This window comes from Chiroxiphia lanceolata, chromosome 1 (assembly GCF_009829145.1).
Source record: "Chiroxiphia lanceolata isolate bChiLan1 chromosome 1, bChiLan1.pri, whole genome shotgun sequence".
Taxonomy (NCBI): Eukaryota; Metazoa; Chordata; class Aves; order Passeriformes; family Pipridae; genus Chiroxiphia; species Chiroxiphia lanceolata.
In genome coordinates, this window is record NC_045637.1 from 124,221,074 (window position 1) to 124,243,930 (window position 22,857).

The window sequence follows — 22,857 nt, forward strand, 5'->3', positions numbered from 1 at the left end:
TGATGTGCAACTGTGGGATGGCTGGGGCAGAATGAAGATCTGAAGCCTTCAAAGAGAAACTATACTTTGTGGAAGAAAGGAAGCCTCTGGTAAAGCAGTGAGATGAGGAAAGGTTTAATTTTGCTGTAAGTATTTTCAGAGAAGCTGGTTTGAGTTGTGTAGCTTCTCGTAACATCATCTCTTATAGAAGCCGGGGGGCAGCTTGTGGGGTCCAGACAGACCTGCTGCTGCTTTCATAGCCTGAGCTGTCTGAGCTTTTCAAGTGCAAGGAGTTTAATGGCTTTCGCCAGAGGTATGGCCAGAAGGCCTAGACATAAAAACGAAGGTTTATCTACTGACAAACAGAATAAATATGTGTGAGTAACTGACATCATGTGGACATGTGCAGTCTGTGAGTCGACGGCTTAAGTGTCCAACTAAGCTGAAAAGAGATACTGCATTATGATGAATGTCAGAAGAAAAAGCTACTTTCGACTCTGCAAAATGGAACTAAAACGCTGAAAGCAAATGGAATTTTCTCACGATTCATTCAACTTTTTGCTTAGATTCTTTCCAAACTTCTTATCATGAAGCAATCCCTAATGTATCTAAACATACACTAATATATATTTTATAAATATATAATTATATATCCATTTAAGTATACTCTCCTTTATATATTCAAAATTTATGCTCTCCTCTGTTCTATAAATGAGGCAGATTAGACATTTTTCTCTGAGAAAAAGCACACCTGTTACTGTGTTAATTTGTGAGAAACTGTTAAGAAGTGATGCAAAGATTAAATATTGGTGGTGGCTGCAGAAAAATTTATCAGAATCAAAATACACTGTCACACAGTACGTCTAAGTTTATGAGTGTAAAATAATTACAGCAGGGCACTGAGATATACCCTAAATAAAAAAGAAAAAAAAAAAAGAGAGAAAGAATCCATTAAAACAACACTGGAGGAGTCCCAAAAGAATTGGCATAAATACATGGAAAAAGTTGTTCCAGATCTCAAAGTACATGTGAAATAAGAAATTGAAGAAAATAGATATTTAAGTCTTTATTGGGAATCCTATTTATTCCAACTAAAACTATGTTACTGAATATTAAGAAGTAAGTCACATTACAGATATCTCTTCACATTGCTCTAGCATCATAAAAGTAACCCACTAAAATTTTGTTTTCATATTCAGTGTTGCTGATATACACTTCATTTACAGTAAATAAAACACATGTAGTGGTTTTATAACCAAGAATATTAGTGTTACATAAAGTGATAGTTGTTTGGTTGAGTTTCCTCTGAAGCAACACACACACTGCATTGCCAGGTGTATGTTCATATGAATAACAGATGTGAAAATGGGAACTCTACTTATCATTTTTAGTGTGATGTCACAAAAAACAGGCATTGTATGAGAATGTCAGAGACATAATTTATTTTGATTCCTGAAGATATTAACTCTTAGTTTAAAATTCCCCTCATGATCATCCAAGAGTGAAAAAAACCACCGGATTCTCCTAATTCACTCATTATTGTAAGCCATTTTGGATGCAACCTGTACCTTTCTTTTCTCTTTTGCACATTCAGGATAAATATTTCCTGTTTCCTTAATGTTTTTCCTTCACTCCATACCTTGCACTGCTAATACCTAGATGAAGAAACTTCACCCTCCTTTGCTTCATAGGCTCTTCCTCTTTCTTGAGAACTCCTTGTCTGCAAGGGTGGGCTCCCCAGTGCCTTTCCAGTCAGGATCTCCAAAAATTGTTTGCAGGACTGGTAAGTTAACCTAGCAACCTCTATAAAAAAGATCAAATATTCAGAGTGGAACTCCTTTCACCTGATGTAAATGTATGATCTGACTGGAAACTGAGACTTCTTATTTGAATTTATGGTAAGAACTAAGCTCTTCCCTGGTGTAGTTCACTGTCTGCTCTAACAGACATTTGGAAACAGATGAGTTGTGTCCAAGAGCATTTTAAAGGCAATCTGATTGATTGCTTTAGACCCAAATGTCTGCAGTTAAGTGGTAAATGTCCCACAGCAGTTCCTCTTTCCCCCTTGTTTCCCTCTTGGTAGAATACCATGTGCATTTTCCAGGAATGCTGTCCGTGGTGGACCAACTGAGGATATATTTTTGTAATCATGGGTGAACTTGAACAATAATTTCCACAAAAATAGCCATATTCAGGTCATTCTTTCAAAACTCAAGGACCACAACAAAAGGGTGATTGACTGCAAGGTGGTTTTGCTTTGGACAAGGCAGGAGAGAGAGGGCAGTAGTAACAGATGACGTTCGTAAGGATTAGAAAGAAATGAGAATGTTACTCCTATGGAAACAGCAGTGCAAGGAAAAATATATTGGTCAATTCAAAGAAGTCCACAAAATCTGTTTGTTGAGCTAACATGACTGTAAAACATCTTTCTGTGAATGCATTCAGCAAAGATTGGCATCTTCAGGAGAATTACAGGAAGGGTTAGTGAGTTTGCTTTGGAACATGTGATACTGATGTCACTGGGCAGGCTGGGGATAACTCCAGAGGATGTGTGTGCTTCCCTAAGGGCACAGCAAATTATTATTTCCAGATGGAAAGACATGCTTCAGAAAACAGTTTCTGGACATAACCGTTGATGAGCCAGGTAGGAAATAAATGCTGAAATGAGATAACTGTTAGGGTCTTGGGTAGATAGGAGCTGCCTGCAGTCTGGATGACAAAGTACAGCACAGAGGCAGATGGAAGCAATCCAGTGTAAATGATTAATTTACTGAGTGCAATGACCAGTCTTCTGCTGAGAAATTTTTGATAATTTTAGGAAGTAATCCTTTTGCATTGCTATTGCTTTTGGCACTTTCCTTCTCATCTCTGTCAGCCCTTTTGCATCAGATCACGTGGTGCAGCATCTGCTGTGTGTGCTAGGGAAGGTGTTTGAGGAGGAAAAGCAGTCCAGGCAACTGGAAGAGAACAGTCAGGGAGAGCTATAACCCTGGAAAATGTCAGGGCAATGGACAATCTGCAGTGAGGCTTGTTATAGGGCAGCTGGACAGTGATAAAGAATAGCAAGGTAACTGGATTATTCTACCTTTGCATGGAAAACTACAAGTCCTTTACAAGTAGCTAAGGATCAGGACTTAACAAAATAAGCTCCTCAAGCACATTTTACAAGAAGAAACTACATATATGCTGTTTGTGACCTTGTTGCCTAACTGTTTCTCTTCTTTACTATATTGATGATCTTAGAAATACCTTAATGTGTCAGACATGGAGAAGATGTGTATTACTGAAGTTTAGTTCGTCCTACATACAGCAGCATGGATACACAGAAAGAGGTCAAGTAATGTACTGACTTTCATCCACTGTCTTGTCCAGTTCATTTACAGTTTGGATACAGTTGTAGTGACTGCCAAGCCACATTTCTCCAGTATTATACAAGTCCATTTTCAAACAGAAGAGCTTGGAAATACCTTGGAAATATAGCTGCCACTATATTTCCTGCTTCGGAAAGACACAACCACATCTCCAGGTAAACTGTATGAACTCTTCTGCTCTTCATGGAATCACAGAATAGTTAGGGTTGGAAGGGACCTGAAAGATCATCTAGTCTCAATCTCCCTACCATGGGCAGAGACACCTTCCACAGACCAGGTTGCCCAAAGCCCCATCCAACCTGGCCTTGAACACTTCCAGGGATAGGGCATCCACAACTTCTCTGGGCAACCCATGCCAGTGCCTCACCACCCTCACAGTAATTTTCTCCCTAGTATCTCGTCTGAATCTATTCTCTTTCAGCTCGAAGTCATCAACCTTTGTCCTATCACTGCAGTCCTTGTAAAAAGTCCCTCCCTGCTTTCTTGTAGGTCTCCTTTAGGTAGGCTGTTTGTTTCTCCTTAGAAAAGACAAGTTCCCTGGGCAGAGTGCCCATGGTAGCAGGCAGCAGGTGAGCCCTAAATGCAGGCAGAGCTGGAGCATTGCTATGACAAAATGCTTCTTCATGGAAAGGGAGACATAAGCCTCATCCAGAGAATATATTTAACCTTTGAAATTAAAATTCCACTCCATCTAGTGATTATCATCTGTCCTACTGATATTCATATGGTAGGATCTAGCAGAACAAGACCTGGCTAGATTTTTTAATTGGTGTTACAGTGCAGCCATTTTCCTAGAACAGCCACAGTCCAGCAGAACAGTTTCACTTCCAACCCTCCAGCAACGTCAGGTGAGCAGACCTGAACAATCCCACATATTTTCTTAACATTTCCCTTACAAATTAGGTGAAATCACTAACCATTAAAATTGCCACTTGCAGACTCATAAGTGAAAATTCAGCAGTACAATGTGCAGTGATGGTAGCCAAAAGAGGACTGAGTAGGTATTGTCTGCCATAGATTGTTTTGTGGAATTTTGCAAACTCTTTAAATTTTAATGAAACTCGTAAATCTAATCCAGGTACACATTGATGTACTGGCATTTCAGCTGACCCTAAAAAACTCCAGTTGTTCTTTTCTCCCCTCTTTTCAAAAGAAGAAGATAATTACTAAAAGTACAAGGATTGTGAATTGCAATTTTAATGAAAGTTTTCCTACTTGCCATAGAGACAGCATTATTAAATACCCTCTTTATTAGGATGCGTACTTTGCAGGCTTTAGATTACCATAAATTTAAATTTTATAGATTGCAGAGCTAAGTAGATATTTTGGAAAAAAATGGGATGATAAGCATTATCTTAATTTACTGTTTTGCAAACAGCATTATTCATGAATTGCAAACAGGTATTTCAAACTGAAATAGCACATGTTTCCCACGATGTGGGAAACATTGACAGCCATGGGGAGTGGTGCACTTCATTGCACATAAAAACAGACAATTAACTCTTTTAAGGCCATGAAGACAATTGGGTCCTCTGCACTCCAGTTCAACTGCTTATTCGATCTCCAGGGCTTCAGTCTGTATTCATAATTAACATTGTAACTAGCGTAACAACGGCAGTTTCAATCAAATTTAACAGCTATGTTCCAGCTACAATAGAGTGAAGTGATTAATTTCAGTGGTTAAGAAACTGAACTAGTTACGACTCAGAAGGAGGGCAACTATTTACTTTGGCAAATTTAAAGCAAGTGTCTGGGCTAAGTTCTTCTTGTCTAGTCATGAACAAGGCCTTTGGTGTTCCTTGACAAGTATGGGCTGATGTGTTTCCTTCACAATAATAAGTGCACATTAGGTAGCATTTTTAGTGCAAGAATCAGTGAAATTCTTCTCCTGTTGGGAGAGGCTAGATTTGGTCAATAATAAAGTTAGATGCTTTCTTAATCCAGAATACTTCTTTTTTATCAAAGATTTTTAAATGTTTTGTTATTAATACTATACAAATTCAAATTAAAACTAAACAGCCCTTCTGTAGTTTAAAATACTTATTGGCAAATTAGGAATAATGCTGTTTGGAAAACAGTAAATTGATAGAATGTTTTGTCATGGTTTAGAAATGGTACTTTCCAATTTAGTGCTCCCACTGAGACTCTCCAAACCATGCTGCTGCTCGCTTGCTCTCCCTCCTTTTTCCCCTCCCCCTGTGGCCAGCTGGAGGGCAGAATTAGAGGCACAAAAGATAAAGATCATGGATTGAGATGAGAACAATTTACTGGAAACAGCAATGAGATAAGAAAACAAACAGCAACAGCAGCAATATTAATAACAAAGCTGTACAAAAGAGAGAGGGATTCACGTGCAAAATGCTCACTGAAGAGCCTGACCTGACCTGCCTGCAGTCACACCACCATGACCACTCCCTCTGGTTCTGCCACCCAACCGCTCCCTCTGGCTCGGAACCAGGATGTGGTGGTGCATTCCCCCTTTAATGTTTACTTGACTGGTAGGAACCTCTCCTCTTCAGAAGAGACTCCCCTCCCCCACCCCCATCAATGACATGAGGTGGTATAGAATAACTTCTGGCCATGCCCCTTCCTGGCTACTGCAAAAATTCCCCCTGTCCTGGCTGGAACCAGGACATGTTTATAATCACATGCTTTTGCCAAAATATTTGTTCTGTGCTGCCATATACCCCAGGTGTTAGAGTTAAAATCCTCCCCTAATCCTGCACAAGCCAGGGCTGGAGTTCTCCAAATGTGCCCACAATATGGTGGGTCGCTGCTGGTGTCGCTGTGGACCTCACCTCTAAAATGCCTACCACAAGGATAGGGGTGAAGAGAACACATTAGCCCGTTCTTGCCAAGCAACACCTAAAACCTCGTTCGTGATCAGACAAGAAGCACTTAGCTCAGACGTTTGCTTAATTCCAGCACTGATCTAAGCCTCCTATGGAATTATTAAAATATGACATCCCAGAAAAGAGAGTGAAGACTTCAGAAAAGGCACTCATGAGGCATTTGAAAGAAAACAACTGAGTGTTTACTTGGTGGGGCCAACAAATCCTCTGCTTTTAAAATGTGTCCTTATAAGATTTTCTGTCAGGGCAGGTATTGGGGATTTTACTGTTTCCTTGTTCACACTGTTGTGTTGGGCAGGACTTGTTTCTGTCTGGTATTTTTCTCAGGTTGGCAGCTGATCTTTCAAACAGGACTGTGATATGAGTGGCTTTTAGTATTGTTTGTATTGAGATAAATCAGTAAAATATGTTTGTATGTTACATAACACCTCACTTGTGAACTTTGGTAAATCAACACCATTTACTTCAATTGTGTTTTCTATTTCTGCTTCTTAATCATATCCAAGCACAGGTCGTTTCTGCAGCACAGCTCTCTCCCCACACGACTGCTGCAGCCCACAGCAGTGCACACACGCTCCTTCCATCATGCTCCTTCTGGCTCCAGCCAAAACCCATACCTGTCCTTCCATAAGGAATGATCTTTAACATAACAGAGCTGTCCAGATACTGAGGCTGTCCTGCTATTGCAGCATGAGAATGCTCTGTGTAAGCAAGTGAGATGAACATGCCAAAAGGGATGCAAGTGTAGTCACTTTTTTTCCCATGGTAGGTAATGCTGACCTCTGAAATGGCAAACAGGGGGAAACACAGTTCACAGAACTTATTTTTCTAGGCTGACCATACTGCAGCTCTTCCAGCATTCCAGGTCAAATACTACATATTTCCTCACTCCTCTTGCCCCAGAGCTAGTAAATAATTCCAACCGGGGGGAAGGAAGCATGTTCTGGATTTGTCTCCATTATCTGCATGGATGTGAACACAGTATTTTCCACAGAGATGCTCTATTAACTAGCCCCTGACATTAGAGGACTCATTATGTTACAGAGCCTAGTGACTTTTATCTCCTCTATTTATATATTTAAATTCATTTCTTTTTTACTTCATCTTACTCGTTACTGTGACAGATCATAATGAATTGCAATATTACAAAGATTTGTTATTCACATATACATCTACCCAAAAAAGTACAAAATTACTTTATTTCTCCGAAAGTTCTCCTTCTGCCTCAGGGTCACCATGAGCAGGGAACTCTCTCCCTGGTGCGGGGCCAGGGCAGGTGGGCCCAGCACGTGGACAACACATGACCATCACATGACAAGTGTGTTCCTGGGTGATTTTTGCCCAATTCTCTTTCTCATTACCACTTTCCATTCTTTTGGTGCTTCCCAGTAATACACAATGGAAACAGTTCCCCACTCTGAGGATCTTACTGGGCCTCAACCTCCATGAGTAACATCCAGCCTGATCCTTAGGGATCCTAGAACAATCCACAGATCCTCAAGGTGCCTAAGAGCTGTAAACTGGTTTGATAGTTCTTATTCTGCCTCGAGGTCACCATGAGCAGGGAGCAATTTTGGTACCATGAAAGGGAACCCTCTCCCTGGTGCAGGATCACCACAGATGCCTGTCCACTTGGCACTGCTGCAGCAGGTGGCCTGAGAGAGGGAACTGGGCAAAAATCACCCACTGCTAAGGAAAGTAGCAGATACAGCGTATGCTGAAGTTAGTTCTCTTTTTTATGTTCAAAACTGAGAATCAAAATCTAGTGCTTGTAATTTTAACTCCAGTGCAGAAACAAAACAGGGAAAAGGGATTTAATTGGAGCCCACGTTAGATAATTGGGAATGTTATAAGGGTAGCAGTTCCATAGTATCTGCCTATCACAAGAAATTGAAAAAAATCACATGAGAGGGGTGCCTGAATGAATGAAAACTCCTCTTGAAACAGTCCCTGAGGAAAACTGTGAGGGAGAGGAACTATATTTATTTTGGCAAACCTGAGATCAGAATTTGTTTTCCTTTTGAGTGTTTTATTCCCCTCACAGATCCTGACGCTGGAAAATAATAGAAATGAAGAAAGGAAATAGCAATTACTGTAAGTTTTGTTTGCTGCAATCTGGAAATTATAAAGTACTGCAGGTTGCTCCAGGCCATAAATCCTAACCCAAAGCCACGTGCAAAGCCTTGGAAAATTAAAATGCTGCAATCGAGTTTAACCAGCCAAAAAATCCCAGCTGCTGAGTCACTCTAACTACACAGTATATATTCTTCAACTGTTAAAGGATGTATTGCAGCACCCTGAGGAATAACCAATTATTAAAGTACATGGGTAAACAGGTTTTGCCAACACTTCAAACAATCTTTAAAATTATTCATAGAATCACTTTGATTGTCAGAGACCCTTTAAATTGTCAAGTCCAACTCTTAACCTGACACTGTAAAAACCCCTAAATCATGTCCCTAAGTACCATGTCTATTCAAAATAAAAGATCACAGATTGAAAACCACTTTTTTTTTTTAAAGAAAAGTTATATGTATGGCTGACATGAGTCCACTCCAAAAGAAGCTATCTTAGTTCCCCCCACAAGACTTCTAAAATTATCCTAATGGATGCAAAGAACAGTTAAACTTTGTTGAGTCAGCATTTGAAAAATACTCAGCAAAACAATGGTATCTTTTATATCAGTTTATCTTGATATGGACAGCTTGTAACTATTACAATTATTGTCTGAAATACAATATTGAATCTCCGAGAAATGTGTGAAGTACAGTAATACCAGAAATGTGGCCTAAAGCGAGGAAAAAACCCACAAACCCACATATCCAACCCCCTCTCTTTAAATTTAATACAAAGGCTTTTATTTGGAATCTCAGTTGTCAGTAAGAATTGACAGTCACCTTTAACTTCAGATGACTTCATAACTGTATCTGGCTTGTGAAGAAGAGGGCAAGCACAAGCATCAGCTTGCTGTTTAATCACTATCACACTGATATTGCCTTGGTCCATGGCAGCTGGCATGGGCCAGGGTTTGGGGGGACAGCGAGAGCAGGGTGCCCACCTCAGCTGTGGTGTGCGTGAGACTAATTCAGGTCTGGCTCCTTCCAAATCTCATGACACCCCAAGCTGCTCAGCACATTCAGCCCCTAGGACTGCCCTGTGAACCTGTTCCATCAGCACAGGCACAGCCAATGTTAATCCTCCGCGCAGCTTTTCATGTCTTCCCATAAAAAAAAATAAATTTAAAACCTCTGTAAGTAGCACTAATTAGAGACTTGTGCATTTACAAGGGCATAGTAGTGTCCTTCCTTTGCTAATAACTGGTTGTGGGTGCCCTGCTCAACCACCCTGCCGTTCTGGATCACCACAATGATGTCTGCTGTCTGCACGGTTGACAGGCGATGAGCAATGATGATGCAGGTTCGACCTTGCCGGGCATTATCCAGAGCTTTCTGGACAATCTGCATACAGATATCATGAGAATGCTGTTAGCATCTGGGAAGTCTTAACTTGTCATGGGAACTACATTTGATTCTCACTCTGTGTTATCACTTGAATATATCTCCCACAGATACACAAGTCAGTGCATACAGGAGACCCTAACTCAACAGGGTTTCTCACTAGGGCCAGTGAGCCTGATCAAACAAGCATGAGACACAGAGAAGTGGGTTCTCAGTCATCTAGCATCACTTAGAACACAAATTCAATATTTACCATCAAATACAGCTAATAGGAAGACAACTGAGGAGAATCAGCTCCACATGGTGTTTTTCCTTCTTTATTTAGCAGATGTGCACAACTTCCTAGTGTAGTTCACAACTTTCAGGCGGAAAAGCTACCATGACACACCTGCCCTCTTGTTTCACAGTTGAGCATTTGTAACATGTTTGCATTAATTTCATTCTACAGAAATCAGCTAGCCATGTGCATAGACAAATATTTTACAAAATAATCATTACTCACCTTTTCACTTTCTGTGTCAAGAGCAGAGGTAGCTTCATCCAGAAGTAGAACAGCAGGATTACGAACCAGAGCACGAGCAATTGCTATTCTTTGTTTTTGACCTCCAGAAAGTTGTGTTCCTTTATCACCCACCCGAGTATTATATTTCTGGATGTTGAAAAATAGAAAAGATCACCTGTGAATACTCTTACAGAAGGAAGATTAGAAAAGTAAAATTTTATGCTTGGCTATAAGTTATTAGTTATTTCCATCTTGAAAGAAAGGGTTAGTGCAAGTGGTTTTAATAAAGCTAGGACTTTATAAACATCTCTAGTATGAGCAGTTATATATACAGCCACACACATTTATACACAGTCTGAAAATTTATTCCTCCAAAGAGTGGCATATATCTTGAATGGTACTAGCAGTGATACAGTACCGAGGTGTCCACAGAGCATATTATCATGAGAGTAACTGGAGATTTAATGCTTACTATATACATGAAGAACTTGATCTTGCATTGCTTGTGAATAAAGAATCCTAAATATCATTAGTCATAATGAAGACAAAATATTTTTCAGCACGATTACATCATTTTCAGATACACAGAACTACAGCAAAAACAAACTATCAACGCATTTTTCCTTGTTAGAGCCAAATTCTTGGCAGGCATGAAGGTCAAATGTCATGTCATTCACTTCTTATTTATTGCCCCTTTGAATTTATCAAGAAATGCTCCTGTGCATGTCCCTTCAATTAGAAATAGACCACTTCATTTTACTAAATTATTTTAGAAAAATAAGATTTCTTTCTCAGAGTAACTTGAGAAGTTTCTGCTGTCAAAGGAAAAATATATAAAAAAAATTATGGTCCCCCTCCCCCAAAATATTCTGCTTTGTCTACCACTACATTCTGGAAATACAGGCTTTTTTTTGAACAAACTAAAAGGGGTTTTAAGCTTGAAAGACACTGACATTTTAAAACATAAATTCTATACTTTTTCTTATTAAGGGAAACAAAAATGTGCATTGTTAAGTTATCTGTGTAAGTGAGCACTACATATATTTCTCTGTATCATTCCAAAAATCTGGTTATCACACTGTTAAGAGAAGATCACTGTCTCTTACCTCTGGCAGTTTTTCAATGAAGGCATGAATATTTGCTGCCTTAGCTGCTGCTTCAATTTCCTCCTGACTAACCACCCTACTGTTGTCTCCATAACTAATGTTTTCGGCAATGCTGCAGTCAAACAAAACAGGCTCCTGTGACACCAGGCCCAGTCTGGACCTCAGCCATTGTAAATGCAGTGATCTGGTATCAAATCCATCTGCTAGCTAGAAAAAGCAACAGAAACATGATGCCAAGCTGGCTACAGAGCTCATCCACAGATACACACTGTAAACAGGAAACATGAATGGTAAGAGGAAGCCCATTACATGTTAGATTCCCAGATGAAATCAAGTCAGTTTTTTTGCATGCAAAGAGGAAAAGAACCAGCAGAATAGATGAAATATTTCCTTTCATTAGTTTTTAATTTTGTGTGGTTTTTCTTCCATTTCCCAGCAGATGGAAACAACATGCAGATCACAGGCTGTTATTGCAGTCCTTCCAGCCCTACTGACCACCAGGAAGCTCACAGGAAAGCCTGCCCCTTAAGAAGCTGAACACAACAATAATATTCTCAGCTGAAGGTCTTTACCTTAATCTTACAACCTCCAAGGAGGCTTCTTTGGACTTTCTATGCCCATTAACAGGGATTGCATCAAAATGCCCATTGTCACTTTCTGATGGTGACATAGTAACATCTCTATGAGATTACATTTGTGTTATCTGAAGCATGTTTCTATGCCCCTAATTTTTGAATTCATATCAGCAAGAAAATTCACACACTGACAAGCAAGAGACATGAATGTTATGCCCCTGTGTGACCAGGGTGTGAGCAGTTTTGGGGAGGTAATGGAGTCTCACATGGTCATGGTCATTGCTTTCCCTGATGAGATCTGTGCCCTGAGCCTGCACACCGTGCCAACATGGGTGCTGGAGCTGCTACACGTGGGTAAATGCACAAGGCAGGCAATGACAGGGGTTCTGGGTTTGCCTACAGCTGCACTGGAGCCACAGACTCAGTCATGTACACCTCTAAAAAAGGCATCCTAACAGAGATACTGCCAGGATTGTCGAATGCCTATGAAACCTCGGAAGATAAAGAGTCCTGTAGATTTAATTGTTATTAATAGCCACACAAGTCTATTTTTACCACTTGTCCTTCCACAGGGTCATAAAATCTCTCCAAGAGCTGAATGGATGTGCTTTTTCCACAGCCGCTGCTTCCTACTAATGCGAGAGTCTGTCCTTTGTTAACCTTCACACTGAGTCCTTGCAAAACTTGAACTTCTGGCCTTGTTGGATATACAAAATGGATGTTTCTGAATTCAATGTTGCCTTCAAAATGGCTCTGAAAAGCAGGAGAGAGTTCACATGCTCATATTAGTGTTTACTAGCTTTAACTATAACACTTGTTAAGACTTGATTATTAAAGTGAGAGAACTGAGAGAGTTTGGGAGGGTTTTTTCAAAAGAGCTTTTGAAGTTCTTTTAAAATTGCATATCAAACTGAACATAGTACTAGTTATACGATGATCTGCAGATGTAAGTCACTAGATCCTTATGAAGGAGTTTTCTGCATGTCTTGTACCTATTTTTCACTTCACCTTTGAAAAGAATATCAATAGACAAATAAACAACATTTGTACTTTTCATTTCTAACACATTTAGTTGAGGCTCTTCCATTTATTATATAAACTATATCACTTGCTTTTCTGATATCACACTGCAGAGGTAGCACAATTTGAGTGAATGTAACACAAGGTCAAAATCAGAGATTAAGACAGCAGAGCTAAATTCTTTGGTAGGTAATTCATGGGCATGGAGGACAAGTTGTGCTTTAAAAAGATGTGATAGTTAACTATCCATTCTAGCCAGGCTGATATTTAAGGACAAGTGAAAGAAAGGGGGCACAAGCTAAGGCTATTGCTTCTCCTATTCTTTGAGGTATGAGCCAGTCCTATGTACATACTTGCAGCATCACTGGTACAATGCTCTCACAGCAAAAGATGATCTAATTTAACAGGCTCAAAGCTTTGCTTTGCTGACGTCACCGGCATCAGTGCTATTCGAGTCCCGTCTATACCAGAAATGCTTTCACTTAAGCTTTATTTTATTGGAGACCTTCTGCCAAGTCTTTCAATGTTTGTGCCAGAGAACCTTGTTTCAAGAAGGTATGTGAGTGTGCTGAGAATTTTAAAGGCTGAAAATCCTGTATATAAGCTTAAAGTTATAGAAACTGGATTATGGCTTCCTAAGCAGAGGCTACCATCTAAAACCTACCTGGGAAGTTAATTTTAAACTTAGATGAACCTGGATGTGCAAATATAAATCTTCCAGAACATGTAAATTGAAAGCATTTCATGCAGAAATTTGACAAGTGCTGAGGTCAGCCTCCCTAATGACAATTTTGGTTTAAAGGTGAGGCTTTTTGGGGATTTTTTGAGTATGCTTTGGTTTTTTTACTTGTCATTATTGTTGGTTTTTCCTTGTTGTGTCATTTCCTACCCAACTTTATAGCAAACCAAGTTATTCATTAAGTTCACTTTGACTTCACAAGAACACACTTTTTTACTTGTAAGAGTTTTCACCATTTGAATAGGATGGATTCTGGCAAAACTGTTCTGTCTCTAAAGGAACTAGTCTCTCATTTACAAAGTAGAATAATGCATTTATATTCTATTTCTCCTATAAACTCTTACAAAGACAACAACAACTTTTATTGGAATTGACATTTATCAGTGTTTTCCTGAAATCATTTAAGATGTCAGTCAGTAGAATGAAAAGTATTTTTTTGCTTATTTAGAGAAAAACTACCTTATAGGCTACACATTTTTTTACTGAAACTCAGAAATAATGAGTAAATGCCACTATCTTATATAACATCTGTCTTTTCATAGAATCACAGAACAGATTGGATTGGAAGGGACCTTAAAAATCACCTACTTCCAATCCCCCTGCCATGGAATGGACACCTTTCACAAGAACAGCTTGCTCAGCCTGGCCTTGAACATCTCCAGGGATAGGGCATCTACAACTTCTCTGGGCAACCTGTTCCAGTGCCTCACCACCCTCACAGTAAGAATTTTTTCGTAGTATCTAATTTAAACCTCCTCTCTCTCAGTTTGAAGCCATTATCCCTCGTCCTTTCATTCTTGTAAAAAATCTCTTCCCATCTTTCTTGTAGGCTCCTTTCAGGTACTAGAAGGCCGCTATTAGGTCACCCTAACTTTGCCACGCTTTGTGACACCCTAAAAACTATGACATTAATTTAGTTTGTTACAACATCTTTTCTGAAAAAAAGACTCCCCCAAAACACCTCCCCCACCAAATCCAAAGAAAATCCCCAAATCCCCCAAAACCCCAAGCCAAAATACTCCCAATGCTTACCAATTTTTCACCTTCTTCACTGTAACTGTCAATTACAGGTTTTCTGTCCAAAAGCTGAAAGATTTTTTTGGCTGACATTTTAGCTTTGCCATAGTCTGGTGCCAGAGAAGCAGACTGACCAACATTCATAGCTGCAAATAGGACAGAAGAAAAGACTCTAAAAGGCAAAAGAAAAAGCACAATTAATTTCAGGGAGAACAATGTATTTATTTCCTTACGTGTAAAACAAATGTTCAGGATAAAGTTTTTAGCATCTTTAGGTTATGACATTTCTGGAGTTCCTCACCCCCCACAATATCATCCAGTATTAGGTAGTTCTATTTGTTCCCACAGCTACTTTACGGATGAACAGTGGTATCACGTCACTTCTCTATGTAATGCCCTCTGCCTCAAAGGAGCATCGAAGGCCAAAGGCTTCACCAGAGTAGGTATGCTGAGCTTGCTGCTCACTCTTACTGCTTCACTGCCCAAATATTCACCTTTCCCCAAAACAGCCTTTATGCACAAAGAACACTCTCAACCAGACTGAATTTCTGAATCTCTATGCCCTGTTACCTCTGTAATTTGATAAAATAATTTGCATGCATTGAAATCACTATCCCATGTACTGATTTTGGTTTTTTTACATTTTATAAAGTATACTCACATAAATACATTTTCAAAGTTGGTCAGACAATTAGCAATGAGCCATGCTCCAAATCTGAAGACTGCAGCATTAATAAAGTACTCTGCGCTTTGAGCTACTCCATAGTTAAATCCATAGAAAGGGGCTTTTTTCAGAGAATCTCTGATAAAGAAAGACACTTTCCATAAATAATTCATAAAAGAGAAACAGAAGGCACTGGGGGTTACCCAGACTTCTGGATTAAAATTTTCAGGCAATACAGTTCACCCCCTGAAAACACAACAAATCAGCCCACAACACATATGTGTTCACAAGAACCTCTGCCAGACCCTAAGTGCCCCCCCCCCCCCCCCCCTTCATGACACAGAACTGCCCTTAGGACAGAAAGCAATGAGATCCTTGATCCTCAGCTTTGTTAATTTGAATCCCCTCCCTTTGTTTTTATAGCAGGGTAGGTTACTAAAACAGTTAAAATAAAATAAATTAATAACTACCCCATATGACCCATTTTATTAAGGAAACAAGCAGGCTCCAGCTCAGCCTAAGAGCCACCTGCAGACTTCTGCCAGGTCATCCCATCTGAGCAGAAAGACCTCTCATCCTGATTCAGAGAGGGGCCATATTGCTGGGTATCCCCACAGGGATTCAGACAAAGCCACTATTTTTCAATCCATCCCTCTGGAGAAGATTCATTTTGTGTAACTAGTTGAACATGCACTGAATCAGAGTCTGGAGCACTCTCTGCCCTCATTGTTAAGGATGCTCTCTGAGGAAGAGGAAATCTTTCTAGTCTGAACTGTAAATCAGAGATCTGTGACAGCTCAGCCTAGCATCCTGGTCAAATCTGGGCTATTACCAGTTCACCAGAGATTGAATTTTAATACCATTTTGGCTCAGAACAGATTGAAATACATTTTTTCAATACCTTTGTTTACATTAGTTATTTGCAGGAGTAAAGAAACAAGTGGATTTAGGGCTATTTTGTTTAAGTAAAATGGAGCTAGAAAAACCTTATATCCCTGGTGATTCAACTCATTTCAGTGAAGACAAGTCAGTGGGATGTAGCAGGTCAAACTAGGGAAACATATGAAGTTCATTTCAAGGTTTCAAAGTCATATGAGGGGAATAAAACTGATTCATATTATAAAGTGTGTGGTGGAACTGTCAGTTCCTGACTTAAGTAGAATCAATGTATCCATTTCAATATGCTGAAATGGAGTGACCATATGTCCTATATTGTAGGCATACACATGCAAACACAATATTCTGTAACATATATTCAGTGTAAAGTGTACTTAGAAAGAATCATTAAACAAAAAAGAGTCTCACCTATATGGACCATTCAAACTAGTAACATATTTTTCATAAAATGCTTCTTCCCTGGTCAGTGAAGCCACAGTTCTTATGTTTTCAACCGATTCTGTTGAAATCTAAATGGGGAGATAAAACAATTATGACATAATCCCTTACAATTGCAATCTACAACATATCTCCTAAACACTTGATCTCTTCTCTAGCATTTATTATTTTAGATCAGAATGTGCTTGCTTAAGGGAGGAGGTTGATGTCTATTCCCAAGTGAAGGAAAGCCCCAAGTAATGAAATTATTCCCTCCATAGCTGTGAGACATGGTGGGGGCTGAAGCCAACAATATATTTGAGTTCAGAACCTTGGACCAGCATGCAGGAAGCATTCAGCAGCATCTGCTCTAATGCATGGGTTGTGGCCCTGATGAATTAAACCCAATTTAATAAAATAAGAACCAACATCAGTCATCTGGCTACAGCTTGCTCTTTTGCACGGACTACTTCTGTCTTCTGGAAAAGCTCTATCAGGTGAATGAAGACAGTACTCTGAAACTCTTGAGTGCATTAATGGTTTGCCTCTATGATAGAATAAAAAGGTACCAAATTTGCAATGCTTCTGGTTGCAGCAGAGCAGTGCAGAGCTACACTGCTCACCCCAGGCACAAGGCACAGCAGTGCTGGGGATTCTACTGCTACAGCTGTCACTACCCAGAAATCCACTGTGGAGGCTTTAAAATGCATTTCTATTGCCTAATTTACAGCTGGTTAGTGTTATCTATGTTTTGCTTTTCTTGAGGATGTATAAACATTCCCCTCAACCCCCACCCTGCCCTGTCCCCTCTTTCCCCTTCATTTATCTTGGACAATTGAGTCAGCTATAATATAACTACAATGTTGTCCTTAAAAGTGATCTCACACCATAACCCTGTAGTTAAAATTGAAGAACTTACTCTTCCGGCCTCTTCCAAAGCTTTTTGATCTTTTGCGGCATGACCAGACATGGACTTAGTACTCACAGCATTTGTAACAATAATGTAAGGAATGCAGGCCAGGATAAGCAAAGTTAGCTGCCAGCCATAAACAAATGCAATAGTGATGGCAGTCACAAGGGTAAAGACAGCCATAGTCATCAGGGCAAGTCGGCTTCCGGTTGCCTAAGAAAACCCCAGAAGCCCCCCAAATATTTGTCATTAGATTTTTCCTTTTGTTACTTATATCACCACTTCAAATTGGTTTATAGCCAAGGCCAAAGGTTCCACTGGAAAACGAAACTGTGTGTGGTAGCGTGCATGGACATTATGCACCTACTTACGTAAGCATTCCTAGACATTCTTCAAACCTGCCAGCATTCAGGCCTTCAAGGGATGTTAAAGTAGTTTAGAGAGTTAGTCATGACAGTAGTTTAATGAATTATGTATCTGGGACTTCATGTACTACGCGAGGCACGGGACACTGTGACCACTGTCACAGTAAGGCAAGTTGGTGGCTGGGTCTCCAGCATTAGGCAACAGGGGTTTGATTCTAACAACAGCCGTCCATTGACCCACCACACTAATGGTGGTGGAAAATACCCATCCTCAAGTTCTCAACTGCTGCACTTTAGGTTGGGTTCTCAGAGAAAAAAAATAAATCTGAATTTGGCCACTGCAGAAATGCTTTATCTCTGTGGGATAATGAGTAGGAAAGATTAACTACTACTGAAGAACTCCCATCTCCTCCCAGCCCATGTAACCTTTTCACCAAAAACTTTTTAAGATGAGAGATGATTAGCATCCAGCATTTGGGTGGGCTCTGATTTGCAGAAAAAAAAAGTCCTGCAAACAGCCCTGTGGAAATAGTTCATCTTCCAAAATTTGGTATGATGGAAAAAACCCAAAAATCCTTGGGCAGGAAGCAAAAGGAATCCTTGCTTTTGCCAAAGACTTTCCTGCCATGAAAAGGCTTTTCTTGTTCAATAAAATTTAAGATAGTAATACTAAACTAATGCCAGGGTGAATTGTTGCCATATGTTCTAGGAGTTGCACATAAAGATGGATTTGGAAACTTCAGCCAGTGCAGCATGAGGCATGGTACTGACTTACTGACACACTGTAGCACTCCAGAGAGAACAACAGCTGTACATGCCCTTAGGTGCTTTCTGTAGTAGGGGACCATGTGCACCCCTCCTTTCAACTGCCCTGACAGGGTGATATAGTTCAGTGCCACGGAAAAAACCAAACTTTTAAAAGATGAAAATGACTAAATTTTTTCAAAGACTCTTTTCTCACTGCAAGCCCATAATGAAGGATGACAAGAGAGAAACAAAAGTCTCTGGAGACTGAAAAATGTAGGGATTAAAGGATTTTTTAAGGTACAAATTTTAAGGGAAAAAAATAAAAAAAGATATCTTAAAATAAACTAGTAAACTTTACCCCTCAAGTCCTGCAGTGATTTCCACTATCCCATCCCCACCCCCAAAAGAGAAGGGAATACAGAGAGATGTTTGGCAGATTGTCAGGCTCTGCTGATGAGGTGAGCAGTTGGAGGAATTGTACAGAATTTGCCATGTTCTCCTACCAGTGTCCAGCTCTCCCATATCAGTGCCTTTAGTCATTCACTTCCTTGACCATCGCCCTTCCCTGGTGATCTTTATTAATGCCAGGGTATTTCTTACTGTTTGGTCTGTTTTTTGTGAAGCACATTTTGTGGGGATGGGAAGAAGAATTCTCTTCATTGAGGTCAGTAAGGGTTTGCATCGTCTGCAGGTGCAAACCTCTTTATGGCACTCAGGTGACACCCATCATGAAGTGTAAAAACCTGGGGTCCAATGACTGTGGCCCAAGCACATATGCAGATTTCACTTTGCATGGTGAAATGGTCTACAGTTATTACATACTTAGCTTAAAGACTTGCGGGGGGGGACATGAAAGGTACATGAACATCTGCTGGATTTTTGATAGTTCTCATAAATTATCAGCTGGGAAATCCCTTCCAATATGTTTGCAGCACACAGTGTAAATCCATCTGCCAGTCTGTAGGGTAGATTTACTACCCTGTGTTCTGAAATAATCCTGTGTCCCTTGCCAATCACAATTAATATTTCTAAGGAAAAAATACCTTAAAAAAGAATCAACATACCCCTTTGACTTGGGAAGCATCTGTAGCAAGACGAGTTAGTAGAACACCAACAGCATTTTTCTGATCATCATACCATCCAATATCCTGTAAGAAAAGACACTTAGTTTTGTTTCAAAAATTACAAGAAAGTACAAGTCATGATGACTAACTGAATATTCTTTCTCTGTAGTCAGCATTTCCAAGTGAACTAAAAGAAAAAGTTTAAAAAGCATTATTCTTTTGAGAACATCTAATTGTTCACAATCAAAGTGTTATTGGCTGTGATGTTTTTTCCAGTGTGCCCATTTAGAAACTTTTATTATAAATCCCTTTTACCCAGACATTCCTTGGGCCTGAAGACATTAACTATTCTCTTCTTATGAATTATCTATTCCATCAACTATAGAATCATAGAATATCCTGAGTTGGAAGGGACCCAAAAGGATTTGTACGTACTGAAAGAAAATGAGACCCTTTTACCTCCAAAGGCTACAGCAGGTGGTTTTTTCCTCACCAATTTATTGTCTTCTAGTCCCTTTCAGTTTTTTCTACGAACACACAGGTTCTTGTCCCCAGTGGATGTGTGGAGTGCCAAGTTACATATTCACATGATTATTACAAAATGAGAATTCTGTGATTCTCAAATAACAAAATTGCACAATTTAACAGGAAGGGTTTAACATAAATACTTCATTCTTCTCATGGGTAATAGGGAAATTTGATTTTTTTTTCCAGTAAAAATTAACAGATTTTTTATTTGCTATAGATTGTGTTATGCAGATCTAAATATAAATAATTAAATGGATTAGACTTACATCTATATATTATATACTTGTATCACAACCACCCAAGCAAAGGGAAGTTAAATTTTTTTGGTCATCCTTGCACACACAGATAGCTGCATACTGTGTGCATATTAGCATGCCAGAAATATGCATGTTTGCAATGACACTCCTTCAAAATTAAACTACTTGCAGTAGCAGCATTCAGCGGAATTGCACATGGATTAGGACATTTCCAGGAGAGTCGTACTTTTTCCCAAGCTAGTGGTAGAAGAGACATGCTTTTGTTTTCTTTTCTCCAGACTACACGTGGACCGTATAACAGTCTTCAAAGGACACCTAGTTCTCTTTATACCCCAGCTGTGTAATTCATACCTGCTGAAGTAATGCTTTGAAGGACAAAGAGCGCAGTCTCATTGTTAGCATTTCTCCAGACTTCCCAAACATGAATCCCTGGGGGAGCAAAAAGAGTCATATTTTCTCATCTGGTGCAGTAACTCTGTTAATAAATCTGCACAACAAAAGCAATTACACCAAAAAGCATCCTACAACCCCCTGTGAATATACATTACTCTAGGAAAAGCATCCTTCACATTCCTGGAACATAGAACTCTGTTTTCCCATAGAAAGAGAGTAACATGTCAAGGAAGGCAGGAGCTTCATTGTAATACCTTATTCCTATGCCCCAACAGCACTACAAGATAAATCAACCTAATCCAGTCACTGGCCTCCCTACTCTTGACTGCGACCAGAGACATTCTCTCACAGAAGTCAAACCATGGATTTTATGATATGGACATCAATGGGCACAAAGTATTTCCTGAAATCTGTAAAGGAGTCGTAAGAGGACAGCAAATGGAGTTTACTTGATGGTATGGAAAGCACTGCCTGGTATGGAAGGAGTCTATTTTATGCTTACTTTGGCAAGAACCTATAGACTGTCAGTGAGAAATGTCAGTATTAACTTTGACTTTTAAGGGCAGATCCTCAACTTTGATTTCAATCATGCTGAATTCACACTGCCTTCAGTGGCTTATTTAAACCAGCAGCAAATACAGACATATATCTTTAAGTAAACATAACCATAAACCCCACATATCTCAGAGAGAACTGGCACTTCTGTATACTTTTTAAGCTCTGATTGGTTTTTTGCTTCTCAGACTGCATTGACATGAGTTGTATCTGCAGCCTCATGGGGAATTAAGAACTTCTAACATTTCAGTGTAATGACACTTACTTGGATTATGTATGCTGCTAAGATAATCACTCCAAGTAAAAGAAACATCAAAGAAAGGACCAAAGTATTTTTATTCCTCTTAATTGGATCTCTTTCTTGAAAAGCCTATGCAAGAAAAATAAAAACAAACCACAAAAATGAGTACATAGACAAGTGTCAGTTACATAAACCAGCCTTCATCTCAAGAAGCTTGTCTACTTTAATTTCTCTTAGCAGGTATTCTGGATCTCGAAATCAATCTGCAGTCAACTTTCTGTTTAAGGACCAGGACAAAGTCCAGATTTCCATTTAACCTACACCACACTAATTTGTTACCTCAGCTCCATCAATGTTCCTCCTCTCCTGTGCTAGTCAAATGCAGTTCCACCACGCTGTGCCTCTAGAGGAACCCTTTAACATTTTGCAATGGATTCATTTATACAAGTTAAGCCCATCCAGAGACTTACAGAGGAAGAACTGGCTGAGTGGTTGAGCATGAGGGAAGCTCAGGATTGCAACATCCATTTGCCAAAAAAACCAAAAACCAAAGGAAAACAAACAAACCCCAAACCTGAAACACCCTAACCCCCCCGCCAAAAACCTGAAAAAACAACAGCCAAAAAACTTACCCCAATGATTTTTCCAAATATAACAGCAAATGCAGGATGGACCCCACCTATGACAGCAGCAGCAATCACTCCCACCAGTACATAGAGCCACTCAGGTTTGTTCAGAGCCAGGATTTTTAAGTAAGGCACATCAGGGAGATTTTCTTCCTAAAAGAAGAAAAGAATCAGTAAAAAACTTCAGGCTTTCCTTGGAAAGTTGCAACATAAAATTCCCCAGAAAGTGGGTGCTCATTAGACTTTGAGCAGTGAACTGTCTTGGGAAGCAGCTGAAAGCCCTCTTTGTGCACTCAGACCAAGCAAACATGCTGGAGATCTGCTGCTTTGCTGTTTCATATCCTAGAATGTCAACTGCACTGTAAAAATTTGAAGGCAAAAAACTTAACAGAAGGGTAAGTCGTGAGGGGAGAAGGGCCAGGACAGTTAATTGAAAGTCAAATAGAACTGGTCATCATGAATGGCAACTAGCACTGCAATCATTATAAAGAACTAAAAGTCTCACTGTTCAGAGCACAGAAGAGATTGCTTCAATTGAGCTAAATGTTAGTGGGCTGGTAGTGGTACAATTGGG

The 22,857-nt window shown here is 39.6% G+C and overlaps 1 protein-coding gene across 2 annotated transcripts in view; it reads right to left on the reverse strand.

Annotated features, from left to right (window-relative positions):
* The window catches only part of ABCB5 (ATP binding cassette subfamily B member 5), a 55,382-nt gene that overhangs the window by 11,598 nt on the left and 20,927 nt on the right, over window positions 1-22,857 (reverse strand). Inside the window, exons 18-30 of one of the 2 annotated variants that reach the window (XR_004358595.1) lie at window positions 22,290-22,436; window positions 21,682-21,786; window positions 20,820-20,897; window positions 19,684-19,767; window positions 17,517-17,720; window positions 16,589-16,689; window positions 15,281-15,421; window positions 14,635-14,791; window positions 12,399-12,596; window positions 11,269-11,475; window positions 10,163-10,309; window positions 9,365-9,660; window positions 5,763-5,765 (exon numbers count right to left, since the gene is read on the reverse strand). Coding sequence is in view for 1 of the 2 variants with exons in the window: in XM_032696655.1 (XP_032552546.1) it covers window positions 9,463-9,660; window positions 10,163-10,309; window positions 11,269-11,475; window positions 12,399-12,596; window positions 14,635-14,791; window positions 15,281-15,421; window positions 16,589-16,689; window positions 17,517-17,720; window positions 19,684-19,767; window positions 20,820-20,897; window positions 21,682-21,786; window positions 22,290-22,436 (1,767 nt within the window). In the remaining variant the exon portion in view is untranslated. Of the gene's footprint in view, window positions 1-5,762; window positions 5,766-8,872; window positions 9,661-10,162; window positions 10,310-11,268; window positions 11,476-12,398; window positions 12,597-14,634; window positions 14,792-15,280; window positions 15,422-16,588; window positions 16,690-17,516; window positions 17,721-19,683; window positions 19,768-20,819; window positions 20,898-21,681; window positions 21,787-22,289; window positions 22,437-22,857 lie in introns of those variants that run through there. The other variant, XM_032696655.1, reaches the window with a different exon arrangement.